Source organism: Amblyraja radiata, chromosome 12 (assembly GCF_010909765.2).
Source record: "Amblyraja radiata isolate CabotCenter1 chromosome 12, sAmbRad1.1.pri, whole genome shotgun sequence".
In the NCBI taxonomy this organism is placed as follows: domain Eukaryota; kingdom Metazoa; phylum Chordata; class Chondrichthyes; order Rajiformes; family Rajidae; genus Amblyraja; species Amblyraja radiata.
Window position 1 is genome coordinate 33,126,160 of NC_045967.1, and position 19,169 is coordinate 33,145,328.

A 19,169-nucleotide genomic window follows, 5' to 3' on the forward strand; every position below is an offset into this window, starting at 1 on the left:
TGGTGAGAGTTGTTGGGAACATGCCAAACTTTCTAAACCTTCTATGGAAATTGAGGCGTGATGTGCTTTTTTGGCCATATGAGTGATCCAGGACAAGTGGCTGGTGATTGTTACTCCTAGGATCTAGAACAAGGGTGGGGAACCTGCGGCCTTCAAGGCCATTAAGTGCGGCCTTTTGAATGAATCCAAATTTTGTAGAACAAATCTTTTTATTATTATTAATATTTTGTTCATCTTTTAATATTTTTATTTTAATCTTAAAATGAACGTATTTAAAATACCAAAAAGTAAAAGAAGATTCAACGAAATAATCCTCCCCGACTGACGGCCGGGGAGTAGGTCATTAGTAAGTCTATGAGGGCTATTTTAACAAAATAATTGCCATTTTGAAGTATCTAATTGAAGTTTCTTAGATGCGGCCTTATTAGATTACAGCTAACAATGCGACCTTCCACCATGGAAACCTTCCCCACCCCTGATCTAGAAGCTTACAGCCATCTATACTTCAGCGCCATCAACGTATACCGGGGTATGAGTACCGCTTTGTTTCCTGAGGTCGATCACTATCTCCTTTGCTCGCTGAGATTGAGAGAAAGATTTTTGTCTTGACACCAGGTTACAAGGTTCTCATTCTCCTTCCTGTACTCGTCATTATTTTATAACTGGCCCACTACGATGGCGTCATCTGTGAATTTGTAGATTGAGTTGGATTTGTGCTTGTTTGCACATTCGTGGATGTATAAGGAGTAAAGAAGGGGGCTAAGAATGCATCCTTGCCGAGCATCAGTGTTGAGGATTATCCTAAACTATGATTTTCACCCTATCCTCGCTGTTTATGGTCTGCGGGTCAGGAATAGAAAATTCCTCTGGAAACCCACATAATCCTTGACAAATTTCAGAAATGCAAGTATTATTTTTGAAGGAATAAGGAATCCAAAGAAAATATGAAACCATGTATTCAACAGACTTTGTAACACCAGTTATGATTCTTTGTAATTAATATTCCAAAGTTTTACAACTTCATTTATCAGGATTTCAAGATCAGTGATCAGCATGTGTGACGAATCTTATAGAATTTTTCGAGGATGTAACTAGTAGAGTGGATGAGGGAGAACCAGTGGATGTGTTATATCTGGACTTTCAGAAGGCTTTCGACATGGTCCCACATAAGAGATTAGTATACAAACTTAAAGCACACGGTATTGGGGGTTCAGTATTGATGTGGATAGAGAACTGGCTGGCAGACAGGAAGCAAAGAGTAGGAGTAAACGGGTCCTTTTCACAATGGCAGGCAGTAACTTGTGGGGTACCGCAAGGCTCAGTGCTGGGACCCCAGCTATTTATAATTAATGATTTGGACGAGGGAATTGAATGCAACATCTCCAAGTTTGCGGATGACACGAAGCTGGGGGGCAGTGTTAGCTGTGAGGAGGATGCTAGGAAGCTGCAAGATGACTTGGATAGGTTGGGTGAGTGGGCAAATGCATGGCAGATGCAGTACAATGTGGATAAATGTGAGGTTATCCACTTTGGTGGCAAAAACAGGAAAGTAGACTATTACCTGAATGGTGGCCGATTAGGAAAAGGGGAGATGCAACGAGACCTGGGTGTCATGGTACACCAGTCATTGAAAGTAAGCATGCAGGTGCAGCAGGCAGTGAAGAAAGTGAATGGTATGTTAGCATTCATAGCAAAAGGATTTGAGTATAGGAGCAGGGAGGTTCTACTGCAGTTGTACAGGGTCTTGGTGAGACCACACCTGGAGTAATACGTACAGTTTTGGTCTCCTAATCTGAGGAAGGACATTCTTGCCATAGAGGGAGTACAGAGAAGGTTCACCAGACTGATTCCTGGGATGTCAGGACTTTCATATGAAGAAAGACTGAATGGACTCGGCTTGTACTCGCTAGAATTTAGAAGATTGAGGGGGGATCTTATAGAAACTTACAAAATTCTTAAGGGGTTGGACAGGCTAGATGCAGGAAGATTGTTCCCGATGTTGGGGAAGTCCAGAACAAGGGGTCACAGTTTAAGGATAAAGGGGAAATCTTTTAGGATTGAGATGAGAAAAACATTTTTTTACACAGAGAGTGGTGAATCTCTGGAATTCTCTGCCACAGAAGGTAATTGAGGCCAGTTCATTGACTATATTGAAGAGGGAGTTAGATGTGGCCCTTGTGGCTAAAGGGATCAGGGGGTATGGAGAGAAGGCAGGCACAGGATACTGAGTTGGATGATCAGCCATGATCATATTGAATGGCGGTGCAGGCTCGAAGGGCCGAATGGCCTACCCCTGCACCTATTTTCAATGTTTCTATGTTTCTATGATCCAACCTTTCACCAGGGATTCTGTTTCATAGAATTTATCCACTGTTTAATAAATATGTTAGCGACATAGAGTGGAAGAAAATCAATAGCGCAACAACCTTTTGTTTATAATGTAGTTGCCGGCCTTCTACTTTGCACAGCATCAATCCTTACAAAGGTAACTAGTTAGACTATCAACAATAGGCAATCCGGTATTGGAAAACAGCTTCATGCATCACTGGTGACTGCTGATCAATAGCCAGTGCCTGCATTGTTTCATTAATCTTACAAATAATTTATTGTTATTTATTCAGATTGTAAGCATAAGCACCTCATGACCCTCTCCTTGTATTTTAGTCCATCATGGCTTTTCTGTGCTTTATATCATCTGTGTTTAGAAGATAATACAAAAAAAGCCCTGAGAGAAATTGCTCTCCAGTTCTTATTTCCCTCTGCTGGAGCTTCTGCATATTCCATGAGTTCACTAATTTAATGAAGTAATACATAGACTCTTTATTAATGGCTTATTTGAAGATAGAATTCTAGTTTTCTATCTAGTGCTCTGAAGCAATTTGTCTTCTCCCCCCAGAGACTTCATTCCATGCACTGAATGAGACATCATTTGGTGCACAATGGTATTTAGGTGTTACGCTCCTAAATTGCCTTCTGCTATAAATGTTCTAAAAACAAGTTATTTGTTGAAGATCAATGCAAACAATTGGACTAATTGGTGCAAGCTACATCTTCATTAGAATGGCATTTAAAAGAGTTCAACTTGAAATTTTAACTGCAATTAAAAAATACATGCGTATGACCATGCCATTTGCTAGTTTCTTCAGCATTCCAGCTAATTATTCTGACTGTCTCAAAGATCATTATCCTGTTGATTTTATATCAGGGTAGATTTTTATGATTTCAGAAGATGAGTGATGACAGTGTGAAGGAATGCAATATTGTTCTCCTTGGAACTACACTTATACCAACCTTTCCCAGACTAGAACACAGATCAGTACAACACAAAACAGGCCCTACGGCCCACAATGTTTTTGCCGAGCATGATGCCAAGGTCAATTTTTATGTGCCTGCACATAATTAATGTCATTCCATTCCCTGTATATCCGTATGCCTATCCAAAAGTCTCTTAAATGCCACTATCGTATCAGTCTGAACCACGAACACATCAGCGCATTCCAAACACTGATCATCTCCTGTGTAAAATACTTGCCCTGCATATCTCCTTTAAACTTTGCCCATCTTAACTTAAAGCTATGTCCTCTAGTATTTGATTTTTTCATGCTGGGAAAAAGGTTCTCAGGAGACTACACATGCTAGAATCACGGGCAAATAAAGCTGCATCTATCCTCGAGGTGAGGTGAATGCATTGGATGAGATTGAAGGAGATACAGGTGAATCTCTGTCTTACCTGAGAGAGTTGTTTAGATCTCTGGATGGTTGAGGGAAGAAGTGTAGGGATAAGGTGTAATTCCTTCTATTATTTCTGGGGGAAATGCCAGGGAAAGGGGAGGGATGTGTGGGGAAGAATGAGCAAACTAGGAATCACAGCGAAAATAGGCCCTGCAGAAACCAAAAATGGATGGGGAAGGGAAGATGTGACTGGTGGGATCACATTGTAACTGGTGAAAATGTGCAAGAATATGATGCTGCATCCCAAGAGCAAAAAGTCTCACCTCGAGAACAGATACAGCTTTATTTGCCCGTGAATCTAGCCTTTGTTCTCTTGTGTCTCCATATAAACTAATAAACCTGAAACAGGTGCAACAAACTGGAAAACATATTAATTTTTAGCCTATTAACTCTGCCTAGGTTCAGCTCAGTCGGAGTTAGATGTAAAGAAGCAGGAGAAGTTATAAATGGTCCTGAAATTGGATTTCTATGTTACGAGGTACCTGTAGTTACAAGACCTTGAGCCACTTGGGATTAGCAAATAAAACAATATTGTGTTCATTTACCGTCCGATTTAGCGTTAAATGAGATATCATGTTGCCATGCTGTAACAGGTTTCAGTGGATATTTTTGTAATGCTCTCTGTAATCAAAGAGCAACTGATCGCTTCCTCAAGGGTTTCTAGGTTTTTTTGTCTTACCATTATTAACTAAGGACATCTCTGTTATTGTGTAACTTTCATTGCATATCAATTTCCTTGTATTATTCCCCAAACAGATTTCCAACAAAGGCATCAACACACATTCAGACAAAAATAATTCCTACCATTTCTGCAGAACAATCACAAGATAACTTTTATTGTGTTAATTGCAAATAGGCACTTCACTTCACTGCAACACACAAACAACCACACTTACATATGTACACGTGTCCACTCATGTATTCACATATGTGCACTTATGGCATATACACATTGGCCCTATCACTCTCTTCAATGTTCTTGTGTTACATCAAAAATGTGTTTATTCTCTTCTTTACCACTGAATCCATATCATATTCAGTTCAATACTTGTGGCACATTCTTTATTCCTCCTGAGGATTTCAAAAGCATCAAATCCCATTTCCCATTATTCCTCGTTTCTTTTCAGCTTTGAATGCCCACGTTTGCTCCTATTTAATCATTAACTTTGTTTATCTCATCTTCTATTCTAACTTTTGCAACTTTGTCACTTTCCAGCAATATAGGTTCCCAACAGGTTTTCATCAAATTGTAAGGCTAATCCAAATTATTGACCATCTGGTTGTGGTATAGTATCCTATGTAGGCAGTAATAGATTGATTGTGTCTTCTGCTTGCCTTTGCTCATCTCCATTGCCTTGTGTTGGATGCAACTTGTCAGCTTCTCGATAACCTCAGTCCATTAACATTTGTAATTGTGGAAAGGTGATCCAAAATAACACCACAATATACACAATTCATCAGAGATCTGCCAGCAAATGGTTCCCTACCTTGGAATGCACAATTCCTTTGGGATTGCAAGGGTCCAGACTTTAATGACGTTGGGATAGTTTAGTTAGAAACTACCTGAGTTCTTACAAGGACCACCTTATGACATCATTAGGCATTTGCAGGAAGGCACATATTTTATCAAATCTGCAGGTCAAAAAGGTTTGAAACTTCAGTTCTAAAGTACCAGAACTAAAAATGACAGCCTTTTGTCACAGCAATATAAGTTTGTAGTCATCCTCGTATCTAATAGCATTACAGTTATTGTTTTGATATGTGTTTGCTTACGATATAGGTAAAACTAGCACATATTAGTAGGAGAAAGATGGCTCCACACACACTCGTGTTGGGATCAAAAGCAAGAATTATTTATTTCCAAGTTAAAGATCACAGACTGATTTACATAATTATATGCGCGAGTCTGAGCATGTACGAGAATGAGTACAGCTCATATGCATAAATTACATGGATATTGTCACAGTTATCCCTTTTGATTAGAATCTGAATGCAGATGACCAAAGGGCTATGGAATGATATGAGATAGCAAAAGCCAGATCTGTTATTTAAGTAGGACATTAAGAGTCATCTTACAAAAAACATCATTGACGTTGAAGGTTTTGTGGATTTAATTTTAGAAATCTTGGTCTATTGTACAAGAAATTACCAGGACTGGCACCTTAATGAAAGAAGATGGGAAGGGATGTTTAGCAACCTTTCCTAGTCATGCATGATGTATAATAATTGGTGCCCTTCAGCATTTAAGGCCACAGCAACATATCTCCAAGAGAAATATTTTTTTAAATATTTCTTTACATTCATTACTAGGTCTGGAAATTATGTTCATCCATATGTACTGAATTCTCTCTAAAATACAAACATCTTGAAAGTACAGTATCCCAAGATTTTAAGCAAATTTTTCGATTGAATCAGCTTGAATTAAGAGCTGCTTTTCCATTTTGTACTGACAAATATAAATGGCTTAAACACAAACTGCTGGAGTAACTCAGTGGGACAGGCAGCGTCTCTGGAGAGAAGGAATGGGTGACGTTTAGGGTCGAGACCCTTCTTACCAGACTGATTCCTGGGATGTCAGGACTTTCATATGAGGAAAGACTGGATAGACTCGGCTTATACTTGCTAGAATTTAGAAGATTGAGGGGGGATCTTATAGAAACTTACAAAATTCTTAAGGGATTAGACAGGCTAGATGCAGGAAGATTGTTCCCGATGTTGGGGAAGTCCAGAACAAGGGGTCACAGTTTAAGGATAAGGGGGAAATCTTTTAGGACCGAGATGAGAAAAAAAATTCACACAGAGAGTGGTGAATCTCTGGAATTCTCTGCCACAGAAGGTAGTTGTGGCCAGTTCATTGGCTATATTTAAGAGGGAGTTAGATGTGGCCCTTGTGGCTAAAGGGATCAGGGGGTATGGAGAAAAGGCAGGTACAGGATACTGAGTTGGATGATCAGCCATGATCATATTGAATGGCGGTGCAGGCTCGAAGGGCCGAATGGCCTACTCCTGCACCTATTTTCTATGTTTCTATGTTAAGACATCGACCTGAAACGTCACCTATTCCTTCCCTATAGAGATGCTGCCTGTCCCACTAAATTACTCCAACATTTTGTGTCTATCTTCAGTTTAAATCAGCATCTGTAGTTCTTTCCTACACAATTTAAATAGCTTCATGTTCGTTGATAGTTCTCTTTTCTCGTGACTAATCAACCTCAACTTCTCATCACTGTAGTTTTTAGTATCAAGTTCCTTGCTCTGTTCAATAACATTCAGTGTCCCTTGAAGGTAAAGCATGTACAATTGTACAGAATGTTCTATATCTACAAGAGCTTGTTGAGATGTGTTGCTTGCTGCCCTCTGGTGGTTTCCACAGCTTGTTTCGGTATCTTCCATTCAACTTGCAGGTTAAGAGATTTTGGCCAAAGATTGGCTTTACATCTTTATTGCATACAGTTTATTTTCCAACTGTTGGATGCAAAATAATTAATGATGAGAAATGTATTGCACATTAACTCTTACCTTATTTGCACGATGACTGAGAATATTCAACATAATTAAAGAACAATGCACAAACATGAGGACACAAAGTGCTGGAGAAACTCAGCAGGTCAGGCAGCATCCCTGGAAAACATGGATGGGTGATGTTTCGAGTTGGGACCCTTCTTCTTAATGTCACCTATCCACATTCCCCAGAGATACTCCCTGACCTGCTGAGTTACCCCAGCACTTTTTGTCCTTTAGTGTGAACCAGCATCTGCAGTTCCTTATTTCTACAATGCAAAATCAAGGGTTACTTCAGAGACCATCAGCAAAGTGAAGAAAATATCCTTATTTCTCCCTTCATGCTCACCTCCAATTATAGATGCAAGAGCAAGTGGGTAGCTTTCTCAGTAAGGTCATCATCCAGCAGTTCAGTTGCCTCTGTGGCTTCCCTCCCCCAGCAATCCCAGTCCCACCAACAACACTGCCATCCCACCCCTTTTCCTCGGCACCCAGTCCTGAACCAGTAGATCACTCTATGTTGCCAAAGCCTCTTGTTCTTTGTTCTTCTTTACCCTCCCTCAATCCCATTCACTCAATCCCATTCGTGCAAGTGTGTCCCAGACCCCCACTGAGCAGCTGCCCTTCTTGCCCACAACTGTGCACACTGCCAATCCCTCCTCCCCCAGTATAAGCCAAGAGGTGGTTCATCACTGTGGGGGCACGAGGGGTGGGGTAGTGACACCAGGTTACTAGAAGGCAGGAGCTCATCTCCTGGACAATGGAAGCTGCTGTCTCCCACACCACAGCTTCCAGAAACTTTCCCATCCCATCACTTTTTGCCCAAAATATTAATAGATGGATTGGAAGAGGTAGGAGGGGTAGGGGGGAAATGCAAGCAAATGGGATTTGCCCAGTATACCAATTAAATTGACATGGACAAGATAGGCCAAAGGGCCTGTTTCCATGCTGTACAGCTCCACAACTCATTTAACTGCTGATTGCCTGGTATCTGTGTGAGATGATATTCCAAGTCCAAAAAGTAGTTAAGAAGACAAATCACATTATGGCCTTTAGTGTGAAGAGGTTAGAGTTCAAATAAAGGGAGATGTTGTTACAGTTGTATAAGTTGTGGAAGAGGCCATACCTGGAATACTGCACATGGTTTTCATCCCCCTTCTTAAAAAAAAAGATATGATGGCATTGGAGGCTGTCCAAAGGAGATTCACCTCGCTAATTCCAGGGCTGAGAGGATTATCCTATCTACAGATAATGAATTGGAACTGTATTCCTTGCAGTTTAGAAGAAAAAACTGGTCCCTTATGTAAATATATAAGATTCCCAGTTGGGAATGACAAGGTAGAAATTGAGATATTTTCGCTGGGTGAGGCATGAACAAGGGGATATAGTCAGAAAATAAGGTGCGTCATTAAAACTGAGGTGTGGAAATATCTTCTCTCACAGGGTGTTGTATCACTGCAGATGGGGAGGCCTGGTGATTAGGCCAGATATTTAAAATGAAGATAGAATCAATATTTGAAAGATCATGAATTGATGGTTAGGGAAAACTGGCAATGAAGATGAGTTGAGACCAGCATTGATCAATCACGATCACATTGATGGCAGGCAGACTTGAGGGCCACATGGCCTACTCCTGCTCCTATTTTCCAGTGTAACCTATTCCCTTTCTTACATTGTTCACCTATCTTTCCAAAATACCATTCTCATTCCTCTTTAAGAGGCCTACCATTGATTTCTTTAACATTGCAACCTATTAGCTCCATGCCAACTTCATTTTGCATAATAAAGTCCAGCGTGGTGTTAATCCGAATGGGCTAAAGCCTACGTAGAATATCAGACAAATTCATTTCAAAAGAATATATTGAGTGTTTGTATTCACTCAAAACAATTTCAGGTCCAATGTGGTAATAATTGCTTGTAAACCATGTCCATTTTTTTAAAGTTAACGTTTTGGTAATTATAAAATATCAGCAAATGGTGAAGAGCTTCAAATTTTCATAAACTAAATGAAAGCCTGCCTCTACCCTTTTGGCAAACCTTCAACTGATTGCTTGACTCAGTCCAATTACTGAACCACAGGATGCATCTTTTGGTGACAGTGTGTTTCTTATCAATTGGCAGCCCCAAGAGTCTGAGGGAAATGGATCACCCACCTCTTCTACTTCCTCAGTTTCCCGACACTCTGATACCAATCAAGAAAAACTCGAAAGGAACAGCTCAGAATCTGAGAAAGCAGGTGAGGGTATTGTGTGAAAAATACATCCACAGCAATATCATGCTGCCATATAGAAGTTACTTCTACTTCTTAAACTAAAATAAATTATTTTTGCTTCTATTGTTTTATTCTCTGAGTTTCTTGTTATATGTGTTATTCTTGTATAAGGGTTAGTTCCTCCAGTGAACAGACAAACAGATATAATTTGATCGCATTAATTGATCATCTATTAACGTCACTGTCAGCTACGTATATGTGTAACTGTGCCATTAAGAACTGAGTGAGACATGTGGTTTGACTTTGATGCATTCTTGTATCAGTTCCGTGTGCAACAAATAACACAAAGGAGACTGTTGGGACTACAAGCACCAGCACTAATTTCTAATGCTATAAATCTTTTATATTACAAGATAACCATAAATAGATGTTTTAAGGTAACTATTTGATTATAATTAAGTGCAGCTGTTTGTTGTAGAAGCAGGATAACAGTTCACAGCATGCCTCTTTCCTTATTTAGTTAGATCTTATTCAATTGGATCTTCCCTGAACTGTGTCTCATCTATTTGTCCACATTTTCTCCACATCCTTTTATGCATTCGTCTAATTAAAATGTATCAGTCAGAATAATGGTCCCGACCAAGAAACGTCACCTATTCCTTTTCTCCAGAGATACTGCCTGTCCCGTTGAGTCACTTCAGCTTTTAGTGTCTATCTTCGGTTTAAACCAGCATCTGTAGTTCCTTCCTACATGTGTATCAATTTCAAGGCAGGACAATTGTATTGTACCTAGCATCAACAAGCTTTTGTGGGGAAGAGTCCGAGATTTTCAACCTCTGTAGTGAAAAGGAGTTCTTTATTTCTTATCTTGATACATTTATAAATATGTTTCTCCTTCCCCTGGATTTCTCCAATCAGGGGAAAATGTTATCTAACCAATTGAATCATCTTTCTAAACACTTCAATTGGATTTGAAGTAATAAGGTGGCATGAAGATTTATTATTATTTCAATAACAATTTCATAACAGACTAAGATTTGTGTTGAAAGTATTAACTATCAGCAGAGTATGGTACACAAGGCCACAGCCATTTTGAAATGGACCACATTTGCATGTTATACTTTGCTAGTACTGGGAGGGCAAGATTTACGATCAGCTTCCACCCTAAACAAGAATCCAGAATCATTGAGAAAAAGAGGATCAATGATGGTAAGGAGGTATCAAATGGGCTGACAATGGTGCAGAGTCCTTTTGTGTGGTCTGTTCATTCTGGCACCATCAATATAACAAGAATAACATTTTCTGTGAATCTTTGTGAATGACCACTGGTCGTTTTCACGAAAAGTCTTTCATATCCTAGCTGGTTTCATGCCATTTCATGTTCCGCAGAATTATTGGAATTCTTGGAATAAAAAATAAAATGAAAACCATGTCTCATGTTTTCACAACATGTCAGTTTGGACTTCTGTGGACTTTATACTCTCCTAGGTGGAAACGACTGTCAAGTTATTTCCCAAGACATGGTGCTGCATCTGGAGGATGTAATGGAGCAGCTTAGGAACTCATTTCCTTCCCCCAAAGGTAAGTCCTTCTCCAGAGCATAAAAATATATAATTAATGAAGAACGTACATCATTTTATGGGTGAACCAATCGTTAGATGGTTCTCGAATGAGTGGAGAAGAACATATCGTGTAAAAAGATGGTAGATGTTCCCATTGGTGGATGTTTCAAGAACCAGGAGTGAAAGATTTAGAAATTGAGGCGTAAGATATAATGGGTATGTGATTAAAAAAAAAGCCTGTTTACACTGGGACAGGGAGAACAGGACTATCAAGGGGGAATTGGATGGAGGGGTGAGAAAAGGTCACAATCAATGGGAACCAAATGACCACCTTCTGTGTTACAACAATTCTATAGTTCCACAACCTCTCTTTGTTGCCCTGTGAATATTTCCTGTCAACCTTTGTGCAACTTCACTGTACTAATTGCATAAAATCATAATCTTTAAATTAATTGGGTCCTGGATTGAAGAATGGGGTGTGGGAGGGGAGGGGTCGTTTCATTAAACACATTAAATTAAATTAAATACTTGAACGTTTGCTCATTTATGTGACTTATTTGGTAAATTTAAAGGTCAAATATTCGAATGGCCCAAAGGAGAAAATAAGTTAGCATCAAATATTGGGTGGAAATGAAGTAAATTGATGAATATATTAAAATCAGTTATGAGGTGTTGTTTGTGCACCAAGTCCCCTGGACTTACAAAAGTTAACAATGATTTCAAGCAGGTTATGCCATCAAAAACATAAAACCACAAGTTCCAATTCCATGCATTTTAAATTGAAAATAACTTTTGATTTATTGATTGCAACATAAGAAATTGGAATAGGAGTAGGTCATAGGGCCCTTCATGAATACTCGGCCATTTATCTATATCATGGCTTATATTCTACCTCAGCACCTTTTCGTAGCACTCGCCCATTGAGTCCGTGCTAACCAGCGATAACCGATAACTTTACAAAAATACTTCTTTGTCCAGAAGTATTTGAGCAAATTGGTATGGATCCCCAACATGGCTGCAGTTTAATGCCTGTTTTGATAGCTGAATAGCTTCCTATCTACATGTCTATAGTTGACAGGCGTAGGCAAGTGCGGCTTCTGTTGTCACAGCCCAATATTCAGGTTATCCCATTCCTTCACTCACAATCTAGGTAGCAGGTGGTTGACTTTGTTTCCTGTCTCAAACAAAATGGCAGCTGTAAGGTGTATGAGTGACTTGCTCTTCATTTTTTCCTTCTTCCATGGGAAATTTGACCTCTCCATTCAGTAGCTTCCCATTTTAACATGGCCAGATCATGAACTCCGTGAGCAAAGAGTGCAGGCCGCGGGTATCACATTGTGACAGAGTTTTGCAACTCCAACCAGTGAGGAGTCTAAGTAGATGGAAAATAATACATTGGAACCTTGATATTACACAAGTGTTGGGGTTGGCCTAAACACCCATCTTATAAGCTACCCACATTCTACATCAAATTAATATTTACCTAATTTCTGTGTTGGGGGACGTAATAATCTCCATTATTCAATACTGCAAAGGAATGAGGCACATTATATCAAGGTTGCACAATGTTTTCATTGATGTTAATTGTGAGTAATATTTTGCATCACCAGGAGAGCTAATTGATTGGCAATAAAAGTATATATTTTTTTTTTTTTTTTTAATTATTAATTTATTGAACATGTTAAAAAATACAAACACAAATAAACTTGTATCGTTTTCAAGTAAGATTTGCTATTCTTCCCTTCCTTTTTATGTTTCCTTCAGGTGAATCCTCCAATCACGTGAAGAGAACACACAAATGATGGAAGACATCTGAATGAATCAGTCTGAAGAAGGGTCTCGACCCAAAACGTCACCCATTCCTTCTCTCCAGAGATGCTGCCAGTCCGGCATTTTGTGTCTATCTTTGAATTAATCCCTTTGCTGGAACCAGCTCGCCATCACTGGAGCTCAAGTGTAAAAGCATAACCCAGCACAGGATATAACCATTTGGGTCCTGCTGGTTCTGGAAGAGATACAAAGGTCTTGGATTTAGTAGGATCTCAATTATTCAGTGAACTCCTAGTTTTGTGAGTCCAGTAATCAACAACCAGAACATCCAACTCTGAGACGACCAAAACAAAGAAACTCACTTTGTCTTTTATTTCTTGAGTCACCAAAAAGCCACTTACAGTCCTAATATAAACATGATTTTATAGTAGAAATTGTTCACCGAAAAATATTTCGGCAGTACAAGTGAGAATTAATGAATGGGAAATATTTTGTGGAAATATGAGGAGCAGGAGGATTTAGGGGTATCTGAGGGGTTTTCTTATTCAAGGAACCATCAACTAGCTAAGGTAGAATCTAAATCAAGAGCAGGTTCGATAAAGGATGCTGAAAAACACTTTGGATAAAATGTCAAGACTTTTCATTCATCAGATTAAAACCATCTTTATGAAGTTGTGATTTATAAAAAAAGTATACATTCTGTGGTAAGATCTCATCACCATTGGGGGAAATAGAAAAAAGAACATAAGCTGTACTTTCAACACCTGAAAATGTACTTAGTAATATATTGCATTGTCCTAGTAAATTCATTGATGAGTTTAGTTGGAAACAGGAAATTTATATTTCTTTGCACCTTGTCATTAAAAAAAAGTTTTGGTCTTAGTATTCAGGGATTAAAGAGTTCTTACGTTTTGACAGGTAGAATGTGTCTTTGGGATGCAAGAATAGGAAAGATTTATAAGGTGCATTTGTGAGTAATGTGAGAAGTGAAAATCCAAGGCATCTTTCTACTAGGTAGAATTTTCCCTTTGGATTCTATAACTCTGAATATTGAAAGTTGTCTTTTGAAAAGAAGGTATGGTGTGATCTTGATATTGCTTGCCCCATTATATCATGGTTTTGGAAATACATATCATATTGGAAGAGTTGGCTTTAAGTGTTAAAAAACTGAAGATTAATGTGCCTGGACATGTTGTGAAATTGAAGTTTAGAGGGGATATTGTATGTAACAGATTAGAAAGTGATTTCTAGAATCTTGTGAAAGCGAGCACCTAAGTAATGTGTTTGAACTTTTGAAGAACTAATAAAATCATGAGGGGTATAGAAAGTGTGAATGCACAGATTTTTTTAATCCCAGGGCAGTGGAATCATGAACTAGGGAGATGAGAGGAAAAATACCTCAGAGGAACCTGAGGGGCAAGTTTTTCACAGGTTACTATAAGCAGCCAGAGGAGGTGGTTGAGTCAGGTACAATAACAACATTTAATGATATGATATCTTTGGTGGATTTGAAATACTCTGAAAAACAGAAAGCTAAAGGATATATTGGTATATTTTAAAACAATATTGAAAGATTATGACTGATTATCAGAAGGCCCAATGCTATGAGGCTTATAATAAAATGTGCTAGAGTACGTTGTGAGATGGAAGGTGGAAAGTGTTTGGATGCGGCAGGATGGAAGTTTACAGGATATTTATATAACTGTAGTACTGAAGATTAGGTATTTTTTAGCCAAAGTTTAAAGGATGTGAGATAGAGTAGAAGGTGCTTTGAGGTTGCAATTTAAAGGATTGTATGTTCTTTATACATTTTTTTCAAATATTAAAAGGTATTTTGGGGTACTACAAGACAGAAGATTTGAAATTGCCTTTGAGGTGATAATGTGTCTTTCAGGTATTTCTAGATATTGAAGTGCATTTTCCTCAGAACACTTATTGATATGGTTGTGAAATTCAATATTATGAATTTTAGTGATATTGGCAAAGAGAATGTAAAGATAACTGTTTGAAGTTAGCTCCAAAAGATAAAAAATTATTGGATATCTTTGAACATTGTATATGAAATTTTGTCTTGTACTGTTGGGAATGGTCAATGCCTTATGATTTATTGATCATATTGATATAACCAACAACTCTCATTTGTTGAAGGCTTTTCTTGATAATACATACAATTGTGTGTCCTAAAAGCCTGCAATTGTTTTCTAGTACAGGCCTCAAGTAAAACACATAAACAATGAGTACACAATAATAATTTTAAAAGTAACTACAATCTGTTGAATGTATCAAGCCTAGTGTATTTTCCTTGGTACATGTTAGACATAGTACCATTTTTACTCTGAAAATGTGAAAAGGGATAGAAAAAACTCTTCTTATGTCCAATTTGGGTTGCCTTTTCCACGTCTTTTCAGGAATCTGTAGAAGAATGCAAGAATGCAAATAACAAAAACATGTGACTAAGAACATTTCCAAAGGTGTGTGGTTGAGATTCCACTGCAGAGTGTATCAATGAATTTACATTAGGTGCAATATTGCCTGCCTTAGATGTGGAAATCACAATGTCAAGAATGTGACTCTTCATGTATTTCCACGAATATGAGGAATCAAATATTGTGACAATTTCCCTTCTTTCCTTTTCAATTGTAATTATTTGTGCTGAACAAACATTGAATGTGTTTTCTTGCGTTGTGAAATGACCAAATATATCATATTCAGCTCAGCAGATTTATGGCAAATTTATGGAGAAAACATTTAGAAAGGAAATTACTCGATGCTGCATAACAAGCTTCAGCGCTCATGAATAAAGATTTTCCTTTAAAGTATGAAAGATTTCACACATTGCCCACCTTGAAGAGAGAAAGGATTTTTGAGAGAAGTAGTTTGTGAAAATCTCTACTGGGTGCTAATTCAACATATAATGGTCTATTGATGTCAATTGCATTGAATTTCAGAACAGTGTATAGCTGCTTATATATTAAGCATTTACCACAAGAGACTGGGATTGTATTTCTCTTCAAAGAACTTGTAAACTTGCTGGTATCAAAGCTTTATTTCTATAAAACAAATAGCCATAATCTTCAGATCATGTAAATCTGATTACCCTGGCAAAGCAGACAGACCTTTACCTTTCCTTTCTGAGCTGATGTGGCAGTGTAGAGATGTTTATTTTAATATGTTTTGTTTCACGTTATTTGAATGAAATTCAAGAGACCTTTAAGAAACAACTTCAGATCTCAACTGATTCATGTTACATCCAACCCAACAATGATTATGAACCATGTTGAGGGAATTTTAGTGTTTGTCCAATCTGTTCCATCCATGTTTGAGATTGGTGTTGTCTGATGGTTAAAAGCACAAAGTCCTTCTGATCCCAACAGTCACTTTCCTTCACACAATTTAAGTTGAATTGAGGAGGGATATAAGTACACATCCAGTCAACAAGTAACCCAAACATTAGCCAGTTATAGGCAGATTGCTACGTGTTGGAGATATAGGAATTCCTAAGCTTACAGAAGAATGATAACAACCCTCCAGCTCTGAGCAAGATATGACACAATACCACCCAAGAGATGAATGAATACCAAAAAAACATTTGCCACTGGTTATAATATTTTTTTTAATTCACCACAGGTGAATAGAGACACAAAATGCTGGAGTAAGTCAGGCAGCATCTCTGGAGAAAATGGATAGGTAATGTTTCAAATCGGGACCCTATTTCAGACTGAATCGGTCGCTTCAGTTACTCCAGCATTTTGTGTCTATCTTTGGTCTTAACCAACATCTGCAGTTCCTTTTTATTACATTTTCACAGATGAAGTTGGGAGACGCTAATCTACCATAAAATGCTTCACGGTGCTTCATTAAGCTCAGAATCTAACACCAGCACCGAAAGTGATAAATGCACTGAACTTTCAACAGAGGGACATTAAAAAGCAGTTGGATTTGAACAGTAATATTTCCAGTTTAAATCATTCCAGGAACATTCATTTCGACTATTCATTAATGTTCATGCTTGTAATCAATCTGATTCCTAACTTGGAATATTTGCCCATTGATTAATATTAGTGGCCTAAATGTGGTGAAGAGTATCACCTGCTGGTGATGTATGTAGAGAGCACGTTCGCATGGAAACATAAGAAACTGCAGATGTTGCAATCCTGAGCAAAAGACAAAGTGTTGCAGAGACTCAGTGGGTCAGGCAGCATGTGATGAAGGAATGGACAGATGATGTTTCCGGTCGGGACATTTCTTCAGACTGCTGAAAGAGTCCCGTCCCGAAACATCTTCTGTCCATTCCCTCCACAGATGCTGCCTGACCCACTGAGTAACTCCAGCACTTTGTTTTTAAGCATGTATGCATGCAACCTCTGGAATAAACAGAGGATTGTGAGTTTTCCACAGTTTCCTAATGTCCACCCTGACTGTAAACTATTTATTTGTAGGCATTAATTCTTTTTTTAATAATTATTTCTTATTCAGCAATTTCAAGCGTGGTGCCAATTCTTATGAGGGGGAGGGGGTAAAATCTCAGAATAAGTAAGAGGAAGTATCCATCAGTGTTCTCTAGCGCTAACCTAAACACAGCTTGGGGCCTTTGGTGGAGGTCCTATAATCACCCTGTGAACAATGAGTTGCCATGGTGACGCTGTGTGTTTTTACCTCATATAAGATGGCTGCCTTCCAGAGCATAGGGTCGGGTGAAGTGAGTGTCCAATCTCCTGTGCCATATGCTTTCCTTTCAGCTTTTTGTGAGAAAGTCTAGACATGTTAAATATTCAGGTATTCATGGCAAACAGTGAATCACACAATCACCTTTTGAGAGCCTTGTTCACCTGCCTTCTGCCACTCCAGGGTACAGAAGCCCTTAGTGAGTGGGAGTTGATGAACCCTAACCCTCTCCTCTTTCATCAATGACTTTGCTTGAGCTGGATGGAGACCCTCTTCTCACAAGCGCAAAATCGACTAAAATGTTATCCCACCCTTTTACCACAATCCATCTGAATTTCCATCTGAACCGCAGAAGATAGTGGGTTGAAACTCAGTCCTGCCTGGATGATGATATAAAGGGCATCAAATCATGCAACAACATGTCCAAGAGTTGGTCCCCCCAGCAGTGAATATTGCTGCATAAAATCTCTTCCTATTTGTGTTGTATGTATACCACATATTGCCCTCCACTACTTTATTTTTTGTACTTTAAATTAAATTAGATTCGGCAGTCCTCTCTGTCCAGAATTTAGCAGTGTTGTTGGTAACTCTCATTTGGAATTTCCAAGAGTGGGTTCTGCTAGTAAGCCACCACAACCCACAATTTGGATAGAAAATTTGTTTTGTCCATTTTCTGCTCATATTGGTACTGTCAAAGGTTCCTACTAGTCAATGCAAAGGCTCATACCTGCAGTTGATGCAGGCACAAACCACCTCTGCTCTTTATCCATTTTCTTCCAAATTTTGCTTGTCTATGATTCCTTCCTTAACATTTTTACCTTCTCCCATATCACAGTCTTCTTCCAGGATTTGTGTTCGTTCAGTTTTGGTCTTTTTTTTAATCGTCCATTTGGTAATTTTCTCAAATTAAATCTGGACGACAGATACAATTTGCTGTCTGTTTATTTTTAAGGCTAATAATATCCCTCATTTATCTTCATTATTAATAAGTATTTTTCAGAATTCAAACCATGATTTCAAAATTAACACAGCTCTATCTGACTCATGTCCAAAAATGGACAGGGATAGAAGAAGATTTGTCATCTGCTGGTGCTTGCATTGGTCAAAATTTAACATGAATAATAATGAACATGCCTTATTTTCATTTAGTTCTAATAGCCTTTGCCTGCCTCTGGGGCCAATTGGGGCCTTTATATGTATGGAGGGAAATGTGGGAAAAGAAATCTAAGAATGGAAACTGTCTTTTGTATTATTACCTTTTTTTAAATTAATCAACTTAATGTACAGCTTTTAAAAAAGTATATAAATAAATCTTTTTTTTCCAATGCATTATGAACTTGAATGTTTACTTTTCATTCAGTCTTCTTCAGTTGTAAATGGATTTTCCCCAGATTGAAAGCATCATTTTTGCTAGAGATGCTGTGAATGTGTTTGCTTTATGTAACTTATAAGCATCTACACAGCAGCCTGTAATCACATATTTGCAGGATTGTTTTGGAATAATGGCATTCGGTCAACAACATTTATGCTGATACTAGGCTTAGTCTTTACCATGCTAATGTATTCCTTCTGATTTATTTGTTACTTCTGATTTATTTGTAAAATGCAAATAATTTATGAATTATTTCAAGTATTACTATATGCAAAAGCCAGAGTGGAGATGTATCTAAAATGCAACATTTTATGTGGGTAAAACATATAGAAAGATGATCATTATTGTCTCAAAT

General features: G+C 38.2%; 1 protein-coding gene across 3 annotated transcripts in view; it reads left to right on the forward strand.

Moving 5' to 3' along the window:
• The window catches only part of drp2 (dystrophin related protein 2), a 104,438-nt gene extending 85,664 nt beyond the window's left edge, over positions 1–18,774 (forward strand). For all 3 annotated transcript variants that reach the window (XM_033030421.1, XM_033030420.1, XM_033030422.1), the window contains 3 exons: positions 9,355–9,469; positions 10,934–11,026; positions 12,772–18,774. In XM_033030421.1, coding sequence (XP_032886312.1) covers positions 9,355–9,469; positions 10,934–11,026; positions 12,772–12,809 — 246 coding nt within the window. In that variant the 3' untranslated portion in view covers positions 12,810–18,774. The remainder of the gene's footprint in view (positions 1–9,354; positions 9,470–10,933; positions 11,027–12,771) is intronic.
• The last annotated feature ends 395 nt before the right edge of the window (positions 18,775–19,169 follow it).